General features: G+C 43.2%; 1 protein-coding gene across 3 annotated transcripts in view; it reads left to right on the top strand.

The window, feature by feature from the left end:
* Positions 1-1,612: 1,612 nt before the first annotated feature.
* Positions 1,613-27,565, top strand: part of col27a1a (collagen, type XXVII, alpha 1a) — a 221,135-nt gene continuing 195,182 nt past the window's right edge. For all 3 annotated transcript variants that reach the window (XM_024381218.2, XM_024381219.2, XM_024381217.2), the window contains exons 1-4: positions 1,613-2,024; positions 6,576-6,646; positions 9,568-11,009; positions 20,217-20,270. In XM_024381218.2, the coding sequence (XP_024236986.1) occupies positions 1,972-2,024; positions 6,576-6,646; positions 9,568-11,009; positions 20,217-20,270 (1,620 nt within the window). In that variant the 5' untranslated portion in view covers positions 1,613-1,971. The remainder of the gene's footprint in view (positions 2,025-6,575; positions 6,647-9,567; positions 11,010-20,216; positions 20,271-27,565) is intronic.

Here is a 27,565-nt window from a genome sequence, read left to right as displayed (position 1 = left end):
GAGTGTGTACCTTTTTTCCTCAAATATCTCAACCCAGCTAGCACAGTGGATCTGGACCGATTCCGGCTGAAAGTAGGGGCACTCGGCTGAGAGTCAGACTCGGCCGACGTCATGTGGCCCAAGTCTGGGCTGCTTTTGGCAGTATTACTTATGGCTCGGATGCGGGGATTGAGCTCTGGCCGATTCCGGTGTGAGTTATCTGGCTCAAATGCATTACTTGGGGCTTGGGCCGATTCCGGTGAGAGTTATCTGGCCCAAATGCATTACTTGGGGCTCGGGCCGATTGGGACTTCTCTCTAGCAGATGATTACACTTTATATAATTAACCTTTCATGATTTATTTTTCATATTTTCTCATTGTTTCTGTGATTAAAAAATACAATTAACATTTAACTTAAATTCTTTAAGAGTCCTGTGTAATATTTTAGTATTTTGATAGACTGTGCAAGGCAATTGATAAGCATTAAAAACTTTGTGGCAGGAGCCTCCCGAGTGGCGCAGTGGTCTAAGACACTGCATAGCAGTGCAAACTGCGTTGCTCCAGACGCTGGTTTGAGACTCGTGCCGGCTGCGACTGGGAGACCCATGAGGCGATGCACAATTGGCCCAGCGTCGTCCAATTTAGGGGAGGGTTTAGCCGGTCCGGGATGTCCTTGTCCCATTAGCGACTCCTCCTTCTGGTGGGATTCTGGTTAGATGCCGGCAAAGTCGGCTGAATGCCGGTAGACGGAAATGCCCCGATGTACTTGGGCCGATTCTAGGCAATCATTCATTTTGATTCCGGGCCGAGTCCGACACATGATTCCGGGTTCAATCAGTTCCGGCACCCCGGAAGAGGGCCGATTCCTCATTGCTAGCTGGGAAATATTGCAGCTGCTGTATGGCTTTTCATCTACTACAATATGGCTCAATCATGCTTGTTTAAACCCCATTGATTCACCTTTTTTTTTTCCAAGATACTGACCATTAAAGATGCACTATGCAAAAATCTCTCCGCCATTTCCTGGTTGCTAAAATGCTAATAGTTCACACAATTTAAATGTATGTAACAAAACAACAAGTATAGTGTAGAGAATCATTGTACCATCTAAACCGCTGTGAAATAGATTTTCCAGAACCAAAAATGTTGTATTTTCAGCTGTTTGAAGCTCATGTACATCACTGAAAGTAAAAGATACAAAAATGAAACTTAAGACCAGGAAGCATATCAATAGCACACAGAACAGATATTCTGGTTCTTAGACTTGCTTTCAATGAGAATGACAGAGTTTTATATTTGGATTTAGTGGGGTCACTCAAAAATTTACAAATTGCAGCTTTAAGTTATCAGGTCTATCTCAAAGGCTATTGCTCCTGTTTATACAAGGGTGGCTTGTAAGACAAGCCTATTTTCATAACATTGTAGATAATAAATATACGCACATTCTCACATACGCCGAGGATTATTTCAATGGTCATTTTAACAGCACAGTTTCCCGATTAAGCGGGTTCGTGTGGCCACCCCCTGGAGGCTTCGTGTAGTTGCCCAGCGCAACCGCTGGGTTTGTAACCCCGACTAGGTTTGTAACCCGACACCCTGTGCTGCGGTGCCTTACGGTCGGTCACCCACAGAGAGGCTGTTTAAAAAGGAAAAGGATGAGTTCTCCGCTCCTGACTCGGTAACCCCCTCAAGAACTAAACATTTTCTTTCTGATTCAACGTCCCTCATTACGGATCGGCATAAATGAATGAACCACGGGGAATATCGGAAGAAAGTCACCCTGGAAAGTTTCCTGTCAAACTGCTCTCTGGCTGACTACAGTCATTTCAGTTGGTCTTGATAGGCAAATCAATAGAAGAGCTTTCCCTTGGAACTTTATTGCAAGCTTCTCAAATGTGTTAGAGGACAACCGGTGCGTTCTGTTCCCTTGCAAAGGAGTCACGCTGTGATTAACAGATCAGGATTTTGACTGCCAGGACAAATGAATACAAATGAATCTAGGGATCCGAAGGAGAGATTGCAGAACCTCTCATCTCGACACAAAGTAAGTATTTCTATACTGATGTTTTTTTTGTGATGGAATCAGAAGTTGATATGAAAGTGATGGAGTCACTCACACACTTGCATATGCAGCCTAATTGAAGTGGACCTGACTGATAGTTACGATGTGATTTTGAATGCAGATGTTCAGTTATCCTAGCCTATATACACTGAGTGTACAGAACATTAAGAACCTCTTCCTAATATTGAGTTGCACCACCGTTTGCCCTCAGAACAGCCTAAATTATTTCGGGGCATGGACTCTACAAGGTGTCGAAAGCGTTCCATAGGGATGCTGGCTCAAATTGGCTGAATGTCCTTTGGGTTGTGGACCATTCTTGATACACACAGGAAACTATTGAGTGTGAAAACCCCAGGAACATTGCAGTTCTTGACACACTTAAACCCACCCACTACCATACCCCGTACAAAGGCACTTCAATATTTTGTCTTGCCTATTCACACTATGAATGGCACACATACACAATCCATGTCTCAATGATTAAAAATACTTATTTAACCCGTCTCCTCCACCTTCACCTGGTCATTTGGCAGACGCTCTTATCCAGAGCATTTAGGATTAAGTGCCTTGGGCAGATCGACTGATTTGTCACGTCACCTACTCAGCTCGGAGGTTCGAACTAGCGACTTTTCCGTTTACTGCCCTAACCTTCTTGGTATGTGTTCTACCTGCCGGCTGACAATGGTCCAGCAGCCTGTCACAACCGATGTTCATTTGTGGCAGGTTTACAGTTGCCTAGAGTCTGAAATATCCCCAAACTGTTTGTATTAAACTCCAGAGAAAGTTACTGATTCAGTTGGAACAGGATCTACTTTGTAACCTTTTCGAATGTGATTTTACAATAGGCTAATTTAGGTCGAATATGCAGGCAAGCAATGGTTTTAGGAGAATACCGTTGAGGGCGATAGTGAGAAGATGCATATGCTACTATATGCCTACTGAAGGTTTTTTATTCGTTTGAGAAATGACCTAAAATACATTTGCTGTGTTATCTTTGGAATGCACGGCGCTCTCATCAAAAGCAGTAACTTTCTCAGCGCAAAGTGCTGTCTCTTTCATGTTGTTTTTTTGTCAACTTTTCATTTTCATAAAGGAGGCTAAATACGCTTTCGTTTTTTCATAGGTTATACTATTCATATTTTATCAGACGACTTTCACTATCAAATAGCCTACCATTTTACCATTTCGTATATGAAAGGAATATCCCAAAATCGTATTACCCCCAATGAATGAACAAGTCTGTTAATCAATAAAAGGAGGAGGGAAGGAAGGGAAGAGCAAGGAAGTAGATCAAGGAATGTCCAGTGCCTCAATTCATGTCCTGACAAAATTGATGTCCACAGCCAGTCACTGTTAGGCTATCTACTCTTCAAAATGAACAGCTAATAAACAGTATCAAAGTGATACATCATCATTTCAACTGGTGTTCAACTGGTGACAATAAACAGCATAACCTATTTAGTTAACAATATTGGCAACAACAAAAAAATCAGGATATTATCAAAGTTCAATCAAATGTGTATATGTGTTGAGACCAGATGGATAGCCCTCTCACAGAGAGGAGAGAGAGAGAAATACATATAGAAAGAGAGAAATACAAATTGGGAAAAAAAGAGAGGACAGAGATGGTGAAGGTAATAAAGGACAGAGAGTGTGAGGATAGGGACAGAGGTCAGTGGAACCACAAAGGTCGAAGGCATGCAGAAAAGTAGAGGAAGAGGAGCCCTACACACGGACTACAAAATGAGAAACCGAGCTTTAGTATAATGGCATTTTTAAATCAGACAAGCTGCCTGGTAAATTGATTGTAATGGTCACTCAGAAGCTCCAGGCATCATTGAGGTTTCAACATCTGAACAGTTGGGCGCTTTGGCATGACTTAAGGATGTCAAAGGGGGCAATAAATAATAGACCATTTCCGATTGGATTATTTAAGATACTGTTTGAAGAGGTAGATTTTCTGATGTTTTCGGAAGCTGGATTCACCATTGGGACAGGGTGGGAGGGCCATAAGACCTGAGGTGGCAGAATGGAGTGCTCAGGTTGGGGTGTAGGGTTTGAGTATAGCCTGAAGGTAGGGAGGTGCAGTGTCTCTTGCTGTTCCGTAGGTAAACACCATGGTCTTGTAGTGGATGCGAGCTTCGACTGGAAGCCAGTGGAGTGTCATGAGAGAACTTGGGAAGGTTGAAAACCTTGCGGGCTGCTGTGTTCTGGATAAGTCGCAGTGGTTTGATTAAACAAGTGGGGAGCCCAACCAACAGCGATTTGCAGTAGTTCAGACTGGAGAGGACAAGTGCCTGGATTAGAACCTGTGCCGCTTCCTGTGTGAGGTAGGGTCGTACTCTACCGATGTTGTAGAGAATGCACCTGCAGGAGGGGGTCACTGCTTTGATGTTTTCAGAAAACGACGGGGTGTTGTCCAGGGTCACGCTAAGGTTCTTTTCAGTCTGGGAGGGCAACACTGAGGAGTCGTCAACCAGGATGGAGAGGTCTTTGAGAGGGCAGGCATTCCTACTCAACTTTATGCTTTTGCTCACTGGGAGACAACCAATGGTTCTTGCAGAGCTGGTCTAACAGAAACAGTAGATCCATGAAGCGTGTTCTGACTGAGGGTTGTGCTGACTAATATTTTATGCTTTCTTGTTCTTTTGGCCCTGTATTGTGAAGACTCAACTTGCTTGCAAATCTCTCAGCTGTAAAGTCAGCCCTGGTGTTGCAGTGTGAAACCGCCAAAGACAGGATATATGCAGACGTCAGACGTATTTACACTGTATGCCGAAGCTGTCTCCTGTAGGTTCAGCTTCACATTACAGGAGACCACGGAGCTCCAACGACCTGTCACACAGCCCCGTCTGAACTAAACCACCAAGGCTGCAACTTTTGCCTATTAAAAAGCAGTGTTGTTTCCAAACGAATAGAATCCAATTGTCCAGCAAACCCACATAACCCAGACCTGCCACAGAGCCCGTCATACAAGCATCAGTATCTCCTCTAACCAAACCACCTTTAGGATACAGATTTTTGCCGGCCCAGTAGGTAGACTTTAGTCGGTAAAAACAGTGCAACTGTAAAAATACTGTTAATTTCAAGCAAACTTAGTTGACTCAACATTAAGTCTGGTTCACATACATGTAAACCGACTGACAGAATGAGACTCACTTCCAGCAGATCCCTGCTCAGCTGATAAGAGACAATCTGAGACCACAACCAGCTGCTTGTCATGAGACACACACACACACACAACCAGCTGTTAAGAGTGGTGTCGGGTTGGTGATGATCGCACTCCGCTGCATTACTTACTGTGAGATCAGACCGTGGTTTCAAAGCATTCTCTGGTTCTCCGGGTTGTTATTTGCTAAAGCAGAATGACTTTGTTCAGACTGGGGAAGGGGAGGGGTTAACCACAACCACAGCTGCTTTAGACATTTCCTCCAGTGTCTCTCAATGTCTTCCGATGGTAATAACCAAAGTGACAGCTCCTTTCCTCCTGTTACAGGATCCCCTATTCACCCAAATCAAATCACATTTTATTGATCTCATACACGTGGTTATCAGATGTTAATGTGAGTGTAGCGAAATGCTTGTGCTTCTAGTTCCAACCATGCAGTAATATATAACAAGTAATCTAACAATTCCACAACAACTACCTTGTACACACAAGTCTAAAGAGGTGGAATAAGAATATGTACATATAAATATATGGATGAGCGATGACCGAGCGGCATATGCAAGATGCAATAGATGGTATAAAATACAGTATATACATATGTGATGAGTAATATAAGATATGTGAACCTTATTAAAGTGCCATTATTAAAGTGACTAGTGATCCATTTATTAAGGTGGCCAATGATTTCGAGTTTGTATGTAGGCAGCAGCCTCTCTGTGTTAGTGATGGCTGTTTAACAGTCTGATGACCTTGAGATAGAAGCTGTTTTTCAGTCTCTCAGTCCCAGCTTTGATGCACCTATACTGACCTCACCTTCTGGAGCTACCAGTCCAACTGTCATTCACTCACCTCACCCCTCTTGGGACACCAAAATGACATAGAAAACAGACTGAAACAGGGAGGGACTACCTGGACCCATTATGAAATGTTTATTGTAGCTTTCAATTGCTAAATTATTTGAAGGTTTTCCATTGCGTGGCCTAGTGAACTCGATCCTGGTCAGCCCCTGTAGTGTGGTGAGAGGAACATGTTCACTGGAGGCTGCTGCTGCTGGGTGTTAGAGACTAAGCTACCTTTAACGTGAAATAGTTATGCAGAGAACTTTATTGCAATTCTTTATGATGATGATGATTCTGATTATGATGGAGAGAGTCATTAAATGACAGACTGTGATTGGGTTGTTGTTGTTTTGGGGTATGTTCTGACCCAGATTTAAGCTTTTTATTTCACCTGACGTCCCCATGATGCAGTAACACTCATAAGTCTTTCTCATGTCATGCTCATACATCTCATCTGAGCCAACCTAGCTGTAACATGAATTGCTGTAGAGTGTTTCTAACCAGCTTCTCCTTTCTTCCTCACAGGAGAGTCCTATTGCTCTGTACAGTTTTATATTGTACTTGCTACCTGGGACTTGCACAAGTACACTCTGAAGGTAAGACATTACTTCCTTCTGGCATTCATTTATTTTATTTTCCACCCTGGTTTCACAGTCCCTATTTAATAGCGGAAAAGCAGTAAAAACAGATTGGTTTGGAGTTATATTGTGCTCATAGCACAAGCCTGTAAACATGCTGTATGGGATTTGGACATTTCCATGGCAATGTGTGCGTAGAGCTCAAACGGCTCATTAAGGTGTGATGGCTCTTGTGAGGTTTGCGGCTTTCCAAAGACACAAATGAACACAATTGACACAATTACAATAACTGCTCTGGTTCAAATTAACATTATTTTGTACTATTTTGGAGTAATGAGGCCCTGAACTCATTCATTATGTGGAATTGAATTAGAAGAGAAGAGGCATAGGCCATAGGGGGCAATTCCGACCCGAGTTAAAGGCGCACAAATGGAACATAATTCCCTTCTTCTGTACTTTTCTCTATGCGTATTATGACCTTGAACTTATGCATGAGAATTGCCTGCTATTCACCCGCTATTTGTTCTGGGTGGAGATCTAAGAAATGAAGGTGTGGCGGAGGTGTGTCTACAGATATGTCGTATTCAGACCATGACTTAATTCTACTACCTTTACATGCGAGGAGACCACCAATAAGGTCGTGTGAACATGCGGGGAAAGTGGAAAAAGCATCTAGTTGATTCTTTCTGATGGAAAAAACAGCATTCTCCATGCACTGTAGTGTATAAATTGATAAGAGCTAGGTAAATGAGTAACTCATTTGGAGAAGGGGATTCTTTCTGATGGAAAAAACAGCATTCTCCATGCACTGTAATGTATAAATTGATAAGAGCTAGGTAAATGAGTAACTCATTTGGAGAAGGGGATTGTTTCTGATAGAAAAAACAGCATTCTCCATGCACTGTAATGTATACATTGATAAGAGCTAGGTAAATGAGTAACTCATTTGGAGAAGGGGATTCTTTCTGATAGAAAAAACAGCATTCTCCATGCACTGTAATGTATAAATTGATAAGAGCTAGGTAAATGAGTAACTCATTTGGAGAAGGGGATTCTTTCTGATGGAAAAAACAGCATTCTCCATGCACTGTAATGTATACATTGATAAGAGCTAGGTAAATGAGTAACTAATTTGGAGAAGGGGATTGAGAAGGATCCCTAGAGAGGAATGTGAAATCAGTCATATGGAAGCAAACTGAAAATCAAATCAACATGACAAGTATTGAGGCCCCCTTTCTACAGTTAAGTAGTATAAATAACTGTACCATTATTAATTGTGTGCCCTCATCATTTGCGTGGATGACATTTGGAGACGCAAGCTATAGGATTCTGTCGGGCTGAACCTGTTTATGCTCTTTTCTCCATTATATTTTACATTTTGTATCATGTTCATGTTTCATGTATCATGTTTTGTATCATGTACATTTATAACTCTCACTTTAGTGTGCAAAAAATTGGGACATGTAGCCTATTTGAATCATTATGGAACCACACGTAGCAGGTTTAACATGGACCTCAGTGGTTCACGACGACTGGACAGTTCCATGATTAGTGAGGGTTAAGGTAGATTTATAGGGCTATTTGAATCATTATGGAACCACACGTAGCAGGTTTAACATGGACCTCAGTGGTTCACGACGACTGGACAGTTCCATGATTAGTGAGGGTTAAGGTAGATTTATAGGGCTATTTGAATCATTATGGAACCACACGTAGCAGGTTTAACATGGACCTTAGTGGTTCACGACGACTGGACAGTTCCTGTTCGATCGGAGGGTGAGGGCTAGGGCCATTCCCCCCAAGTAATTGCAGGTGCCTTGGTGGGAGAGTGGGTTAACATATCTCACAGCAAGAACTGGCAAATCTGGTGCAGTCCATGAGGAGGAGATGCACTGCAGCACTTAATGCAGCTGGTGGCCACACCAGATACTGGCTGTTACTTTAGATTTTGATCCCCCCCACCTCCTTTGTTCAGAGACACATTATTCCATTTCTGTTAGTCACATGTCTGTGGAACTTGTTCAGCTTTTGTCTCAGTTGATGAATCTTGTTATGTTCATACAAATATTTACACATGTTAAGTTTGCTGAAACTAAACGCAGTTGACAGTGAGAGGATGTTTCTTTTTTGCTGCGTTTAGTTTGTTGAGTGCAGTCTTAGTGCCAGCATCGGTTTGTGGTGGTAAGCAGACAGCTACGAAAAATATAGATGAAACCTCTTGGTAAATAGTATGGTCTATAGCTTATCAGAAGGCATTCAAACTCAGGCAAGCAGAACCTCGAGACTTCCTTAATATTACAGATTGCGCACCAGCTGTTGTTCACAAAGAGACTCACACTCCCGTCCTTCAGTTGATGAGAAGCTGCCATTCTGTCCTGTTGATGCATAGAAAAACAGCTAGATTTATATTAACCATGTCCTCGTACAGCCACTACTCAGTGAAGCATAGGATATTACGGTCCCATTTATAAGATCGTCTCAAACAGAGCCCGTGTAGTTTGTTTTCCAGTGTTTGTACATTCGCCAACAGAACAGAGGGTAGAGGCATTTTATTTACTCGTCGCCGTTGTTTCATCAGGGTGCCCCCAAGTTGGCCTCTATATATTGCTTTTCCTCTTCCGGGTGCCTTAGATTAGGGCCTGGTCTCAGGTCAGCAGTATGTTCTGCTTGAGCTGAGTTATTGAAGTAGACTTCTTCCACCAAATCAAGGTTAGTGATCACTGTTCTGATGTCCAGAAGATCTTTTCGGTCATAGGAAACGATGACGGAAACATTATGTATAAAAACAGTTAAAATCAGTGCAAAAAACCCACAAAAATAGTATAACTGGTCAGCAGCCCGTAAAACGGTTACTCCCAGTGCCATTCTTCCTTCACAGTATGTGTGTCCCTGTGTGTGCGTGGCCACTCTGATCATAAACCTGTCCTGCTCTCTTGCAGATGTGGACATCCTCCAGAGGCTGGGGCTCAAGGGAGAGAAGCCATCAAGCTCCATCCGTCCAGGGATCATTCCGTTCCGATCGGGAGTCATCCTCACCCAACAGGCACGTGTGGAGGCCCCTGCCCGCTCAGTCATACCACCGTCCTACTGGCCCAACCTGGCGCTGCTTCTGAGTGTGCGTTCCCACCGTGTCAACAACGCCTTCCTCTTCACCGTGCTCACCGGCCACCGCCGGCTCCTGCTAGGCCTGCAGCTGACCCCGGGGCAGCTTGTCCTCCACACAGGGCCCAAGAGCGCCGTCCCACTCCACTACGACCTCCGCAATGGCCAGTGGCACCATCTGGCTCTGGACATCCGTGACCAAAGGGTGACTCTATACTCTGCCTGTGGGAAGCAGAGCGTTCACGCAGACTTGACTTCGGTAGACAGAGAAGGCCTGGATCCTGAGAGCTCCTTCCTGCTCGGGAAGATGGGCCAGGGCTCGGTGCAGTTCGAGGGTGCCATTTGCCAGTTTGACCTGATCCCCTCCTCCCAGGCAGCTCACAACTACTGCAGGTACATTAAGAAACAGTGCAGGGAGGGTGACACCTACAGGCCAAACATAGCTCCCCTCTTAACCCGAGACCCCAACATCACGGCCAGCCTGGCCCTGCCAGCTCCCTCCGAGTTGAACAGGAAGCCCATGGTCATGAACCTAGCAAGGAGCGCCACTGCAGCTGCCTCTGCTGTTAGGCATGTGGTGCCGGCCATCCTGCTAAAGCCCACCCCTAGGACCACTCCTTCTCCCCTGCCTGGTACTGTGATGTTACTCATGACAGGGCCTGGGCTAGCCTTCCCGACCAAGGCCCAGAGCGAGACCATTACAGCACCACTCAGGAATGGAGTCGCCCCTCCCTCCTACCCCATCACTCAGAAATCCCCCAAGCCCACCCATATCAAGCCCGCAAATGTCAAGCCCACCCCTGTTAAGCCTGCCAATTTCAAGCCCACCCCTGCCAAGCCCATCCTAGCCAAGCCCACCTCTCGCAGCAGCAACAGCCCCAAGAAGACCACCTTGGGGCTGGTGGCAAAGCAGAAACCCTCTTTCACTGCTGCGGCCAAGCCTACCAAGAATAATCCAGACTCTGCCCTTCTAGCCCAGGGGGCAGTCAGCCCTGGGCCAAAGAAACTACTACAGAAACCACAGCCTACAGCACCCAAAAAGACAATAGCCCAGCCTAAAGTCACAGCCACTCGCCAATTCAAAGCCACCAATGCACCTGCCAATCCAAAGCTATCGAAAGCCACCGATGCACCTGTCACCCAACGGCCCACCAAACCCACCTATGCACCCTTTAACTTCCCCACCACGGGCTGGTGGCAGACGTACGATGTGGAGCCGACCCATTTTTCTCTACTTTTGCCAGGACCCCAAGGGCTAAAGGGTGAACCAGGCCTTGCGGTAAGAGCCTCTTAATACTCTTTCCTACCAACTGGGGATGCATAAGAGATTGTATTTAGCGCACAAAAGCAGTGTACATATGTGTTTTCATGTGTGCATGAGTGAGTATGTGCGAGGTGGAAGTGTGTGGCAGGTTGAGTTATTAAACTCACTGGAGTGGTGAAAGTAGAGCATATGTGAGCCCTCTCTTCCTTATCCTACCCCCATCCCCTCTTACTCTCTCTCCCAGACTCTATTCCAGTCTGATTACAGACCTCTATCCCTCCTCACTGTGAACAATCAAGGCTCAGTGACGTTCCGCTGAGGGAATATGGGGGGAACACAGCCTCTTTAAAACTCTGCCAGCCCAGGTATAGAAAGTGGGGAGGAGGACAGGAGGGCTGGGTCTGTGATCAGAGAACCCTTCAGTATATATATAACCAGATGTCTACAGTGGAAAGTGGGGGTGGGGGGAGAAAGGAGGATGACTGAAGACAAAAGAGAGAAAGAGAGACAGAGATGGTGATGGAGAGAGAACATTGTGGACATGGTTCACAAAGTTTCTTTGTTCAAATGTCTCTCCTTTTTCTCAGTTTGTTTGTCTTTACTGTCCTCTTCTGCTTTTCAAAACACAACAACATCAAATGTATATCTATTGGTACATACAGAGTACAAAGCATGTCAGTGTCCTTGTTTGAAGTGAAAGGCTGCTAGGGTTTAGCTTTGGGGTAGTGGGGCAAGCTAGCTGGAGGCATATTGCCACTGCAGGCTAAAGGTCACTGCAAGGTTCACTCCGTCGATCGACATGCTTGCATGTGCATGGATGGAGCTGGATAATTTGGGGGCAGACTGCACCTTTGTCCACATCGTTGTTGAGCTCCACCCAGAGTGGAGCAAGTCTGACTTGAGTAGTGTCTATCCACTAGGGGGAGCCAGAGTATCTTACCAAGCAAAATTAGCCTTGTAGTGTATATACACTAGGGGGAGCCAGAGTAGCTTACCAAGCAAGATGAGCCTTGTGTAGTGTATATCCACTAAGGGGAGCCAGAGTACCTTACCAAGCAAGAGGAGCCTTGTGTAGTCCATATCCACTAGGGGGAGCCAGAGTAGCTTACCAAGGAAGATGGGCCTTGAGGAGTGTATATCCACTAGGGGGAGCCAGAGTAGCTTACCAAGCAAGAGGAGCCTTGTGTAGTCCATATCCAGTAGGGGGAGCCAGAGTAGCTTACCAAGCAAGATGGGCCTTGTGGAGTGTATATCCACTAGGGGGAGCTAGAGTAGCTTACCAAGCAAGAGGAGCCTTGTGTAGTCTATATCCACTAGGGGGAACAAGAGTAGCTTACCAAGCAAGAGGAGCCTTGTGTAGTGGATATCCACTAGGGGGAGCCAGAGTAGAGTTTTAGCCAGTTTTAGAGAACTCCTTTGGATTCCTTGCTGCAAGATGGAGGATCCTGGGACAAGTCAATGAGGTTGGTCCAGGGCAAGCTGAGACCATTGTGAAGGCCTGCGTGGCCCTCTACAACTACCTTTGCATCACAGACACTGACAACAGAGTCATCAACACGGTACACCCACCCTACGTTTGTTGACCACTCCACACCCATTGGGGACCTGTGCCCAGGAGAGTGAAGTCAGGTGGTACAAGAGGACACCAGCTTCCTGGACCCAAGGAACATGTTGGCAGACGGCAACCAGAGTTGCTAAAGACGTGTCAAATCAAATCAAATTTATTTATATAGCCCTTCTACATCAGCTGATATCTCAAAGTGCTGTACAGAAACCCAGCCTAAAACCCCAAACAGCAAGCAATGCAGGTGTAGAAGCACGGTGGCTAGGAAAACTGGCCCTAGAAAGGCCAAAACCTAGGAAGAAACCTAGAGAGGAACCAGGCTATGTGGGGTGGCCAGTCCTCTTCTGGCTGTGCCGGGTGGAGATTATAACAGAACATGGCCAAGATGTTCAAATGTTCATAAATGACCAGCATGGTCGAATAATAATAAGGCAGAACAGTTGAACTGGAGCAGCAGCACAGTCAGGTGGAAGTTGAAACTGGAGCAGCAGCATGGCCAGGTGGACTGGGGACAGCAAGGAGTCATCATGTCAGGTAGTCCTGGGGCATGGTCCTAGGGCTCAGGTCAGTTGAAACTGGAACAGCAGCATGGCCAGGTGTCCAACAACCTCAAGGAGTATTTCCTCACACCAGCTGGTAGAGTGTCTTTCCAGGATGCTGCCATCACACGTGACACCCTACAGTAAATATGTTCTCTTTCTCTGGGAGATTACTGTTTATACAGTATGTCATGTTGTGAGCTACTGTTTTTCTTATTCACACATTACAAATCACAATAAAGATTACCGTAATGACAGTCACTTCATCCTCATGTTGTTTTAGTTTGTCATATACAGAATATTAAGACTAGATCCTCAAGACAGTAACCTAATCTACATTATCATGTAAAGCCTTGTGTAATGTGTAGTGGGAACCTTCCTACCATGGTACATTGGTGAGAATGACTGTCCAGCTGTAGGCAATAAGAACAGACTCCCAAGACATTAACCTAATTGAAATAGCTCATTTACAAAGCAGTACAAGTTTACTGAGTGACTGATACAGAACAGTCATATTTTATGCCACAAGTATAAATAATCAGACAAAGACATTTGCAGACCTTTTGCTAGATATTTTTCACCAGGTGACGATCACAAGAGGAAATACCACAGGAGGAAAATAGTGCAATTAAAGAAATCATCTGAACCAACATCTGCATAAATGTGTTTACAACACAGGGTCAAGAGATGAGGCAGAGGTAGATGGAGTGTCAGGGCAGAGAGTGAAGGTGCGCCTTGAAGCGTTGGATGTTGGTGAGAAGGGCAGGGGACGGTATGAGCCAGGCCAGGAAGAAGATGTACCAAGGGGCGATGAATCATCTGTCAGGGCTCAGCTCTGTCTCTGTGCTTTCCCCAACACCATGCCCTTCCAACAACTACAAGCAGATGGGGAATTCTTTTGAATATCTTGCAAGCAATCTTAAAACATCTCCATGGGCTCCTTTTGAGTTTAATGTTCACTCAATAGAATTGATTTAATAAACATCTCAATCTAAGTAGCACATACACACCACAGTGTCTGTTTTCAGATGTTTGAACTAGCCCTGCTAATCATTATGATAACAACACAGGCACAGGATATTTCCCAAGCACAATTTCTCCCATACAGAACTGAGCTGATTTCACATGTTTTAACATCTGCTAAACATAAGATCACAACCACACACACATTGATCAAAAGGACTCACAGTGAGTACATACAGTGCCTTCGGAAAGTATTTAAACCCCTTGACCGTATACACATTTGTTACATTGCAGCCTTGTTCTAAAATTGATTCAATTGTTTTTTCCCCCTCAATTTACACACCATAAGGACAAAGCAAAAACAGGTTGTTAGAAATGTTTGCAAATTGATTAAAAGAAAATTAAAATATCACATTTACATAAGGATTCAGACCCTTTACTCTACTTGGTTGAAGCACCTTTGGCAGCGATTATAGTTTTGAGTCTTCTTGGGTATGATGCTACAAGCTTGGTACACCTGTATTTGGGGAGTTTCTCACATTCTTCTCTGCAGATCCTCTCAAGCTCTGTCAGGTTGGACGGGGAGCGTCACTGCACAGCTATTTTCAGGTCTTTCCAGAGATGTTTGATCGGGTTCAAGTCCGGGCTCTGGTTGTGCCACTCAAGGACATTCAGAGACTTGTCCCTAAGCCACTCCTGCGTTGTCTTGGCTGTGTGCTTGTTGTCTTGTTGTTGTCTTGTTGGAATGTGAACATTCACCCCAGTCTGAGGTCCTGAGAGCAGGTTTTCATCAAGGATGTCTCTGCACTTTGCTACGTTCATCTTTGCCTCGATCCTGACTAGTTTCCCAGTCCCTGCCGCTGAACAGCATTCCCACAGCATGATGCTGTCACCACCATGCTTCGTCTTAGGGATGGTGCCAGGTTTTCCATCAGATGTTATGCTTTGCATTCAGGCCAAAGTGTTCAATCTTGGTATCATCAGACCAGACAATCTTGTTTCTCATGGTCTGAGAGTCTCCCTGGGGCCGTCCAAGCGGGCTGTGATGTGCCTTTTACTGAGGAGTGGCTTCCGTCTGGCTACTCTACCATAAAGGCCTGATTGGTGGAGTGCTGCAAAGATGGTTGTCCTTCTGGAAGTTTCTCCCATCTCCACACAGTAGAGCTCTGTCAGAGTGACCATCGGGTTCTTGGTCACCGCCCTGATCAAGGCACTTCTCCCCTGATTGCTCAGTTTGGCCGGGCAACCAGCTCTAGTCAGAGTCTTGGTGGTTCTAAACTTCTTCCATTCAAGAATGATGGAGGCCACTGTGTTCTTGGGGACCTTCAATGCTGCAGACATTTTTTGGTACCCTTTTCTAGATCTGTGCCTCGACACAATCCTGTCTCGGAGCACTACGGACAATTCTTTCGACCTCATGGCTTGGTTTTTGCTCTTGACATGCACTGTCAACTGTGGGACCTTATATAGACAGGTGTGTGCCTTTCCAAATCATGTCCAATCAATTGAATTTATCACATGTGGACTCCAATCAAGTTGTAGAAACTTCTCAAGGATGATCAATGGAAACAGGATGTACCTGAGCTGAAATTCAAGTCTCATAGCAAAGTATATGAATACTTACGTAAATATCATCACTTTTTTTTATACATCTGGGGAATTAAAAAAAAAAGATTTTCGCTTTGTCATTATGGTGTATGGTGTTTATTTAATACATTTTTGAATAAGGCTGTAATATAACAAAATGTGGAAAAAGTCCAGCGGTCTGAATACTTTCCGAATGCACCGGATGGGTGTCTGTCCGATGTTTTACATACACTACCATTCAAAAGTTTGGGGTCACTTAGAAATGTCCTTGAAAAGCACATTTGTTGTCCATTAAAATAACATCAAATTGATCAGAAATACAGTGTAGACATTGTTAATGTTGTAAATGACTATTGTCCCTGGAAACGGCAGATTTTTTTCTTGAATATCTACATAGGAGTACAGAGGCCCATTATCAGCAACCATCACTCCTGTGTTTCAATGGCACGTTGTGTTAGCTAATCCACGTTTATCAGCTTAAAAGACTAATTTATCATTAGAAAACCCTTTTGTAATTATGTTAGCACAGCTGAAAATGTTTGTTCTGATTAAAGAAGCAATAAAACTGGACTTCTTCAGACTAGTTGAGTATCTGGAGCATCATCATTTGTGGGTTCGATTACAGGCTAAAAATGGCCAGAAACAAAAAACTTTCTTCTGAAACTCGTCAGTCTATTCTTGTTCTGAGAAATTAAGGCTATTCCATGTGAGAAATTACCAAGAAACTGAAGATCTCGTACAACGCTGTGTACTACTCCCTTCACAGAACAGCGCAAACTGGCCCTAACCAGAATAGAAAGAGGAGTGGCGGCAGCTTCAATAAATTATACCTGCAAAACACCAGTCAAAGCGAAGAGGCGATTCCGGGATGCTTGCCACCTAGGCAGATTTGCAAAGAAAAAGCCATATCTCAGATTGGCCAATAAAAATAAAGGATTATGATGGGCAAAAGAACACAAACACGGGATAGAGGAACTCTGCCGAGAAGGCCAGCATCCCGGAGTCGCCTCTTCGCGGTTGATGTTGAGACTGGTGTTTTGCGACAACAACCTCTCCCTCAACGTGATCAAGACTCAGGAGATTATTGTGGATTAAAGGAAAAGGAGGGCTGAGCACGCCCCCATTCACATCGATGGGGCTGTAGTGGAGCAGGTCGAGAGTTGTGTCCACATCACCATCAAACTAACATGGTCCAAGCACACCAAGACAGTCGTGAAGAGGGCAGAACAAAACCAATTACCCCTCAGGAGACTGAAAAGATTTGGCTTCGGTCCTCAGATCCTCAAAAGGTTCTCTACAGCTGCACCGTCGAGAGCATCCTAACGGTTTGCACCACTGACGTTTTTTTGGTGGTATTTTTCTTAACACTGCATTTCACTGGTGTACACATGTCAGAGAGAACTCCCATTGTTGGTTAAGGGCTTGTTAGTAAGCATTTCACTGGTGTACACATGTCAGAGAGAACTCCCATTGTTGGTTAAGGGCTTGTTAGTAAGCATTTCACTGGTGTACACATGTCAGAGAGAACTCCCATTGTTGGTTAAGGGCTTGTTAGTAAGCATTTCACTGGTGTACACATGTCAGAGAGAACTCCCATTGTTGGTTAAGGGCTTGTTAGTAAGCATTTCACTGGTGTACACATGTCAGAGAGAACTCCCATTGTTGGTTAAGGGCTTGTTAGTAAGCATTTCACTGGTGTACACATGTCAGAGAGAACTCCCATTGTTGGTTAAGGGCTTGTTAGTAAGCATTTCACTGGTGTACACATGTCAGAGAGAACTCCCATTGTTGGTTAAGGGCTTGTTAGTAAGCATTTCACTGGTGTACACATGTCAGAGAGAACTCCCATTGTTGGTTAAGGGCTTGTTAGTAAGCATTTCACTGGTGTACACATGTCAGAGAGAACTCCCATTGTTGGTTAAGGGCTTGTTAGTAAGCATTTCACTGGTGTACAGATGTCAGAGAGAACTCCCATTGTTGGTTAAGGGCTTGTTAGTAAGCATTTCACTGGTGTACACATGTCAGAGAGAACTCCCATTGTTGGTTAAGGGCTTGTTAGTAAGCATTTCACTGGTGTACACATGTCAGAGAGAACTCCCATTGTTGGTTAAGGGCTTGTTAGTAAGCATTTCACTGGTGTCAGAGAGAACTCCCATTTGTTTCTGTAAAAGATATCACTGTTTCTCCTAGAACTGGTCCTCCATTAATTGTTGGTTAAGGGCTTGTTAGTAAGCATTTCACTGGTGTCAGAGAGAACTCCCATTTGTTTCTGTAAAAGATATCACTGTTTCTCCTAGAACTGGTCCTCCATTAATTGTTGGTTAAGGGCTTGTTAGTAAGCATTTCACTGGTGTCAGAGAGAACTCCCATTTGTTTCTGTAAAAGATATCACTGTTTCTCCTAGAACTGGATTGTCCTCCATTAATTGTAAGTCAACTAACTTGTTTGATTACTTTGTTTTGTTGTTGTTGTTTTGTTGTTGTATTCGGTAAATTTGGCAAATAACATTTGATTTGATTTTGATATGTGATTGTCCCACTTTGCTGTCTTAAGAAGAACACACTAACTGTAAGACACTCTAGATATGAGCATCTGCTAAATGACTAAAATGTAAGGGGTTTCTACCTGGAACCATAAGGGTTCTTCATAGGGTTATCCTATTGGGCCAGCCAGAGAACACTTTGGACCCTTTTTTCCTAAGAGTTCATAGCACCTACCGCTTTTTGGGAGCCTTTTTCGCTGGAGTCACAGGTTAGAGCCAGGATGGTCTATAGCCTAATTAAAGTTAAGCTGTAGGAGATATGGGTCATGTTCAGTGGAAACCAAACAGGAGAAACACATGGTACACATGGCTGGAGGTTTATGCTGTTTTTGGCCAGTCATCAGGCAGTGTAGTGGTCACCCTCTTATTGTTGGGAGTGAAGCAGGAAATGTTCTGGTGCTTTTAGTGTTTCCTGCCCCCTGTACATACACAGATGCACGCATACACACAAACACACGTGACCCACCTGGCCTCTTATGAGCTGTACCAGTTTGGGATTTAGTTACATTACAGGAAAGGTGGTGGTGGTGTTTTTGAATTCATCTCCATTCAACCCAGATTCAGATTGAACTTGTTGAGTACTGTGTTAGTAGTGTGTGTGTGTGTGTGTGTGTGTGTGTGTGTGTGTGTGTGTGTGTGTGTGTGTGTGTGTGTGTGTGTGTGTGTGTGTGTGTGTGTGTGTGTGTGTGTGTGTGTAATCCAGACGGTAAAGTGTTATTCACTGTTGATATAGTTTAAAACCCTCTTAAAGAAGCATACGGGTATATAGAATAGGGTAAAAGTATACAGTACCAGTCAAAAGTTTGGACACACCTAGTCATCCAAGGTTTTTCTTTGTTTGTACTATTTTCTACATTGTATAATAATAGTGAAGATATCAAAACGATGAAATAAGACATATGGAATCATGTAATATCCAAAAAGGTATAATATATTATATATTTGAGATTCTTCAAAGTAGCCAGCCTTTGCCTTGCTGACAGCTTTGCACACTCTAGGCATTCTCTCAACCAGCTTCATGAGGTAGTCACCTGGAATGCATTTCAATTAACACGTGTGCCTTGTTAAATTTGTGGAATTTCTTTCCTTAATGCATTTGAGCCAATCAGTTGTCACAAGGTAGGGGTGGTATACAGAAGATAGCCCTATTTGGTAAACGACCAAGTCCATATTATGGTTAGAACAGCTCAAATAATAAAAGAGAAACAACAGTCCATCATTACTTTAAGACATGAATGTCAGTCAATCCGGGAAATTTTAAGTCGCAAAAACAATAAAGCACTATGAAGAAACTGGCTCTCATGAGGACCGCCACAGGAAAGGAAGACCCAGAGTTACCTCTGATGAGGAGGATAAATTCATTAGAGTTAACTGCACCTCAGATCGCAAATAACTGCTTCACAGAGTTCAAGTATCAGACACATCTCAACATAACTGTTCAGAGGAGACTGGGTGAATCAGGCCTTCGTGGTCAATTTGCTGCAAGGAAACCACTACTAAAAGGACACCAATAAGAAGAAGAGACTTGCTTGGGCCAAGAAACACAAGCAATGGACATTAGACCGGTGGAAATCTGTCCTTTGGTCTGATGAGTTCAAATTTGAGACTTTTGGTTCCAACTGTTGTGTCTTTGTGAGACGCAGAGTAGGTGAACAGATGATTTCCGTATGTGTGGTTCCCACCGTGAAGCATGGAGTAGGAGGTGTGAAAGTGTGGGGGCCAACAAGTGCTCAGCATATGTGTTATGTGTTAGTTGGAAATTCATTCCTCATGAAGCTGGTTGAGAGAATGCCAAGAGTGTTCAAAGCTGGCTACTTTGGGTGGCTACTTTGAATAACTTTTTTGGTTGCTACATGATTCCATATGTGTTATTTCATAGTTTTGACATCTTCACTATTATTCTACAATGTAAAAATAAAGAAAAACCTTTGAATGAGTAGGTGAGTACAAACTTTTGACTGGTACTGTATATATATATTTTTCTTCATTTAAAAACAAAACTGAATGCTTTTTCTCCCACCTTACAGGGCCGTCCAGGACCACCAGGGAAGTCAGGCACACCAGGGAAGAGGGGTCCTCAGGTAAAGCCTCTATTTCATCTCCCTGTCCCCAGTGTTGTTTGTTTGTTTGATTGTCTGTCTCCTCCCCTCTGTTAGCCAAGCTGTTTCACCTCTCTCCTTATACATCCCCTCTACCTCTCTTCCCCTCTCCCCCCTCCATCCCCAGGCCTGCTAACCTAACATAGAAATACCAGATCTCAGATCTCTGCTCTGAAATAGAGTTCTGTGGGTGTAGCGATGGAACTGGTCATATAAGCAAATAAGATATGTTGACTAGTCAAATCAAATCAATATTCCTTGGCTTACTGTGTGCATTAGTATCTGCTCGGCTGAAGGCTGTTTAACGTGGTCTGTTATGACGGTTGCTGCCACTGCATCAGAGGTCCAAACAAACACACACTAACCAGGGAGGTAAAGTGGCTCTGCTACTCAGACACACCACCACACCCTTTGTATGCATTGCAGTCAGATTGACCCTAATAAGTGTAGGGCTGAGAGCGTCTACCTCCAGGCATAAGCAGGAAAACTCACATAAAGAGACCTTTGAAAAGACTACCTATCTGACAGGATGCCTAAGAAAACCTCTAAACACAGAGGAATCTTAATTTGTGAGAGAGAGAGAGATTAGCTAATCCTGTGGTAATAACAACATATTTAACTGTTTTGGATAACATACAAGGATGTATAATGCCAATCTACCAACGGGACACATCAGAGACCTTCTGTTCTCATATCAAGGATACACTCTGCTCTCGCTCGTGAAAAACATGAGCGAGATGAGATGGGGGTGCAGAAAGAGAGAAAGGGTGGGGGTATAAAAAGAAAGATGAATAAAGACAGACAAAGAGAGAGAGAGAGACCGGGAGAAATACTAATTGACTCTGGTAAAAACAACACATTTAACTGTTTTGGATAACATACAATGATGCATAATGCCAGTCTACCAGTGGGCCACATCAGAGACATTAACAAAAACACAATCACTTAATTGGGGCATCCAGAACTAGCTATATACAGGTATATAGGTCACACTCACCTCAGCCACTGTGGAGACAGCTGCTTGTCTCTCCTCTGATTCATTTTGCATCTCTTGCAAGTCCCATAAATGACAATGTGTAAAATACACATAATAAAAACGTAATATGTTTATGAACATCAAATCAACTTTGCACATCACTATAACAACTGTGTCAGTCCTATCAAAAGATGAATACTCACATTTTGTGATACAGTGAAGTGGCACAGTGTTTCTTTCTTTTCTACATCGAGGTCTGTCAAGGTTCTGACAATTATCCTAAAGAAAAAATACATTTGGCATATTAGGATTGTGAGCATGTCCGTCCCAGAGAAAGCCACAATCGGCAATCTGTTCAGTGTTCTGGGCTAACTGGGTGACAGTTTCTAGCTACATTTTCAAGTCAGCTCGCCAGCAATTTAACTTGACTTAAACTAACGTTACCTCTAATTGACAAGATAATGTATTATTTCGTAATGGTAGCTAGCTAGCTAGCTATATGAACTTTGGCGCTTGCGCAGTGGAAACATGTTATGTGCTAAGCATGTGTATTCTAGCTAGCTAGCTAAGGTAGGTTGTTATCAAACGTTAACACTCACCGTAATTTCCATCTTGTCCAAGTATACAGTGGGGCAAAAAAGTATTTAGTCAGCCACCAAATGTGCAAGTTCTCCCACTTAAAAAGATGAGAGAGGCCTGTAATTTTTCATCATAGGTACACTTCAACTATGACAGACAAAATGAGAAGAAAAAAATCCAGAAAATGACATTGTAGGATTTTTTATGAATTTATTTGCAAAATATAGTGGAAAATAAGTATTTGGTCAATAACAAAAGTTTATCTCAATACTTTGTTATATACCCTTTGTTGGCAATGACAGAGGTCAAACGTTTTCTGTAAGTCTTCACAAGGTTTTCACACACTGTTGCTGGTATTTTGGCCCATTCCTCCATGCAGATCTCAGAGCAGTGATGTTTTGGGGCTGTTACTGGGCAACACGGACATTCAACTCCCTCCAAAGATTTTCTATGGGGTTGAGATCTGGAGACTGGCTAGGCCACTCCAGGACCTTGAAATGCTTCTTACGAAGCCACTCCTTCATTGCCCGGGCGGTGTGTTTGGGATCATTGTCATGCTGAAAGACCCAGCCACGTTTCATCTTCAATGCCCTTGCTGATGGAAGGAGGTTTTCACTCAAAATCTCGCGATACATGGCCCCATTCATTCTTTCCTTTACACGGATCAGTCGTCCTGGTCCCTTTGCAGAAAAACATCCCCAATGCATGATGTTTCCACCCCCATGCTTCACAGTAGGTATGGTGTTCTTTGGATGCAACTCAGCATTCTTTGTCCTCCAAACACGACAAGTTGATAGCTAGCTGGCGGTGCTTTTTTTGCCTATATTTTGCGAGACCCTTTATTTAGAAACGTAAGTGTGCCGTAGTGACATAGCTAGAATTTTGCTGTCAACGAGTCACCACAACGACAAGCGGAAAGGTTAGACAATTTGATTTTCTAAAGTCAGTCAAACTTCCTCAGCGCATCTGACTCTGTGAGCTAGCAAATGCAAAGGACAGTGGCAAAATTATTTCTGATCCAGCTTACAGTATCATACATTTTACTGTTGTGATCAAGACACAGACAGCCATACTGTATACAGTGTGTGTGTGTATGCAACTGTGTGTGTGTGTGTGTGTGTGTGTGTGTGTGTGTGTGAGAAAGAGTGAGAGACCTGAGGGAAACCCCTCTTACTTCCATAGTAGAAAGACCTCTTTGTCTGCATCTAATTAAGGGCATTTTAACCCCACCTGCCTTCTCACCTTGTCTGTGGTAGCAGGGCACGTCAGTTTCAGCCAGATACATTCAGCATGTAGCAAAACTGCCACCTGTAATCCATCTCATATAGAAGGTTATTATTGAGGCCAAGGGTGGCTGAAGTGTGGTTCAGAGATAGAAACGGGTATATACACAGACATCCCTCGCCCCCTCAGACAGCTAACACTGATCTACACCAGGCACCACAGAGGAGAGAGGAAGGGAGCGGGCAGGCTTAAGCTAATTTACAGGTTCCCCTCAAACACTGCTGTCTGGAGTTGACACTGAGCTTCAAACAAAACAGGCATCCACAGAAATCCTATACAGTGAATTCCTCACCACATTGCTCACGCTCGTGCACGCTCACATGCTCACATGCTCACATCTATGAATGCAGACATGTTCGCACCACACACAGCTATGTTAATATTTTTTATTTTATTTTTTTATTTAACCTTTATTTAACCAGGTAGGCAAGTTGAGAACAAGTTCTCATTTACAATTGCGACCTGGCCAAGATAAAGCAACGCAGTTCGACACATACAACGACACAGAGTTACACATGGAGTAAAACAAACATACAGTCAATAATACAGTATAAACAAGTCTATATACGATGTGAGCAAATGAGGTGAGATAAGGGAGGTAAAGGCAAAAAAAGGCCACGGTGGCAAAGTAAATACAATATAGCAAGTAAAACACTGGAATGGTAGATTTGCAATGGAAGAATGTGCAAAGTAGAAATAAAAATAATGGGGTGCAAAGGAGCAAAATAAATGTAAAAATAAATACAGTAGGGAAAGAGGTAGTTGTTTGGGATAAATTATAGGTGGGCTATGTACAGGTGCAGTAATCTGTGAGCTGCTCTGACAGTTGGTGCTTAAAGCTAGTGAGGGAGATAAGTGTTTCCAGTTTCAGAGAGTTTTGTAGTTCGTTCCAGTCATTGGCAGCAGAGAACTGGAAGGAGGGGCGGCCAAAGAAAGAATTGGTTTTGGGGGTGACTAGAGAGATATACCTGCTGGAGCGTGTGGTACAGGTGGGTGATGCTATGGTGACCAGCGAGCTGAGATAAGGGGGGACTTTACCTAGCAGGGTCTTGTAGATGACAGGGAGCCAGTGGGTTTGGCGACGAGTATGAAGCGAGGACCAGCCAACGAGAACGTACAGGTCGCAATGGTGGGTAGTATATGGGGCTTTGGTGACAAAACGGATTGCACTGTGATAGACTGCATCAAATTTGTTGAGTAGGGTATTGGAGGCTATTTTGTAAATGACATCGCCGAAGTTGAGGATTGGTAGGATGGTCAGTTTTACAAGGGTATGTTTGGCAGCATGAGTGAAGGCTGCTTTGTTGCGAAATAGGAAGCCAATTCTAGATTTAACTTTGGATTGGAGATGTTTGATGTGGGTCTGGAAGGAGAGTTTACAGTCTAACCAGACACCTAGGTATTTGTAGTTGTCTACGTATTCTAAGTCAGAGTTGTCCAGAGTAGTGATGTTGGACAGGCGGGCAGGTGCAGGCAGCGATCGGTTGAAGAGCATGCATTTAGTTTAACTTGTATTTAAGAGCAATTGGAGGCCACGAAAGGAGAGTTGTATGGCATTGAATAGTGTGCAGAAGACATGACCCTCACAGGGAGAAATATAAAGAATTATACAGGGCTCTGCAGAATGGTGAGGCTGCCTCTGTGGGCTTACGTTTAACACCTGCATATATAAAACTCCCCCCTAAAACAAATGCCTTTTCAGTCTCTCGCCGCTCGCCACACGTGCATACTGCAGAACACACTCAACACCACCCTCAGGCCAGATGGAGGAATGGTTTCCATTTGAAAGATAAGCGCTTGTTGTTGATTGCTGAAATAATCCATCGGTAACCCAATTTTACACTGCAGGTTTAGCATTCCTCACTTTAGATAGTTGTTGTTCATTTCTAGGTTAGTCAACGACACTCTGAAATACCATAGTAGAATACTACTAGGGCTGTTGCAGTGACCATATTACCATCACTCCGGCAGTCATGTGCCATGATCGCAGTAAAATTCCATGTGACTGTTGAGTCACAGTAATATTCTCTTATCCACTCTGGACATGCTTTGTTAGTACCCAATTTGCTAATGACATTCAGGCCCGAATGGCCTGGTACTCAGGGCTCTACTGTCCCTCCACCAGGTTCTAATGGCCTGGTACTCAGGGCTCTATTGTTCCTCTAACCACTCTGACATCAATGAAAATGCTTAAATCACAAACACATCATCAAAACAGTATGCTACTTTTAAAGCTCACCTCACTGTGATGATCAATTTGAAGGAAAAAGTTCAACAGCAGGTTGAAACTGAGTGCAAAACATGGTCATTGTGGATGTTGTTTCAAACACAACAAAATGGACAGCGCTTTCTAAGGTGAGGATTCATTCAAAAACATACATAGGCATGCATAGGCTTGTGCCATTATACAATACATATGACATATTACGAATGGCGGAAAAACATAAAACAAAACTGATTTAAGATGTCTTTGGTATAAAATTGGTCTAGACTCTACTCCACAATTAAACAAATTTGAGTAATTGCCTTTGAGTGTGGAATGTATTCATTTGCATATGCTACGCTCCAAAATGTATATCCACGAGTCTGGGAGAGAATGTACAGTGCATTCGGAAAGTATATTGACCGCTTCCCTTTTTCCACATTTTGTAACGTTACAGCCTTACTCTAAAATAGATTAAATATGTTTTCCCACATCAATCTACACACAATACCCCATAATGACAAAGCGAAAACAGGTTTTTAGACATTTTTGCAAATTTATTACAAATTAAAAACAGAAAAACCTACATAGGTATTCAGACCCTTTGCCATGAGACTGGAATTTGGGCTCTGCATCCTGTTTCCATTGACCATTCTTGAGAGGTTTCTACAACTTGATTGGAGTCCACCTGTGGTAAATTCAATTGATTGGACATGATTTGGAAAAGGACACACCTGTCTATATAAGGTCCCATAGTTGACTGGGCATGTCAGAGCAAAAACCAAGCCATGAGGTCGTAGAGCTTCGAGACAGGGTTGTGTCGATGCACAGATCTGGGGAAGGGTACCAAAACATTTCTGCAGCATTGAAGGTCCCCAAGAACACAGTGGCCTCCATCATTCTTAAATGGAAGAATTTTGGAACCACCAAGAGTCTTCCTAGAGCTTATGGATACGCATAGGCTTATGAGCCCAAGCCTGAAAAGCAACCTGAATAAAACAACAATCATTCTGAATCTAAAATAATTGTACATATTAGTAAATACAAGATTAAATAGAGAATAGTTTGATGGGTGAAGATATGATAACTTGGCAATGGAACAGCTGTGCAGCCTAAGGCAAGGAGCAGAGCGCAAGCTCTTTTCGCTACTTTCTCAAATCATCAACAGCCAATAGTTGCATCATGCAGCCCATATATGTTTTGATTTGTAAGACATTCTAAGGTTTGTATCAGTCACAACTAAAGTTGCCAAATAACTAGAAATCTAGCGAATAGGACTTGTTTAAAATGATCACTTTTACGCTCAACATAGCCACTCCATATGTGCACTCGCTCCAGAAAGGGAAATATACCCCCTCTATTTTATTCAGGTAAGTTCAATTATATTCTTGTTACTATAAAATCATATAATATAAAATAATGCCACGGGACTTATTAGCATATCTTGTCAGCCAAATGAATAACAAGCCTACAGTTTACGGTGTGGAGCATAGCCTGGTAACATACAGTAGACCAATTTATATTCTGTTCTTAGAAAATACATTTTCTCCATATCATCATGTTTCTTTCGACCTGGCTAAAATAAATCATAGATTTATTGTGACGGTGTATATGAACTACATTTTTGACTTTCTTTTGCATGAAAATAACTGGCTGACAAAATGTCATGAAAATGTGTCACATGGTGACTGTCAAGCAAATACCTGCTGGTCTCGTGGTAATTGACCGTTACTTAACATTAACACATTTAGCACCTCCTAGTTTTCACGCATAGCCAACAAACCACTGATGCAGACCTTTGGAACATCTACATTTTAAGAAGTCTAATTAATCCATGTAATTTAGCCTACACATCACAATACATCCATTATTTATTTTAGAAAGGTCTAAAGAAACATGATATGAAGAAAATGTAGTCTATTTCAGAAGAACAGAATAATAAACTCTGAGTCCTTATGTTAGGCCCTGATCTGGCTATGACATATGGTTGTAGTTCATTTAGGAGACAAGATTTGCTTAGAATTCCGTGGCATTATTTTACATAATTTTATAGTATGAAGAACACAATTGAACATAACTGAATAAAATCTAAATAATATTTTCTCCAAACGATTTGAGGGAGTGCGCACATGTGTTTATTCTCTGTTCAGCAGTTAACAAAGAAAGGTCCTCATATATGCTTATTTTGGTTGTGATACATACAGTAGCAGTCAAAAGTTTGGACACATCTACTCA

This window comes from Oncorhynchus tshawytscha, linkage group LG20, assembly GCF_018296145.1.
Source record: "Oncorhynchus tshawytscha isolate Ot180627B linkage group LG20, Otsh_v2.0, whole genome shotgun sequence".
Lineage (NCBI taxonomy): Eukaryota > Metazoa > Chordata > Actinopteri > Salmoniformes > Salmonidae > Oncorhynchus > Oncorhynchus tshawytscha.
The sequence above is the reverse complement of the archived record's forward strand: the minus strand, read 5'-3'. Positions and strand labels throughout refer to the sequence as shown.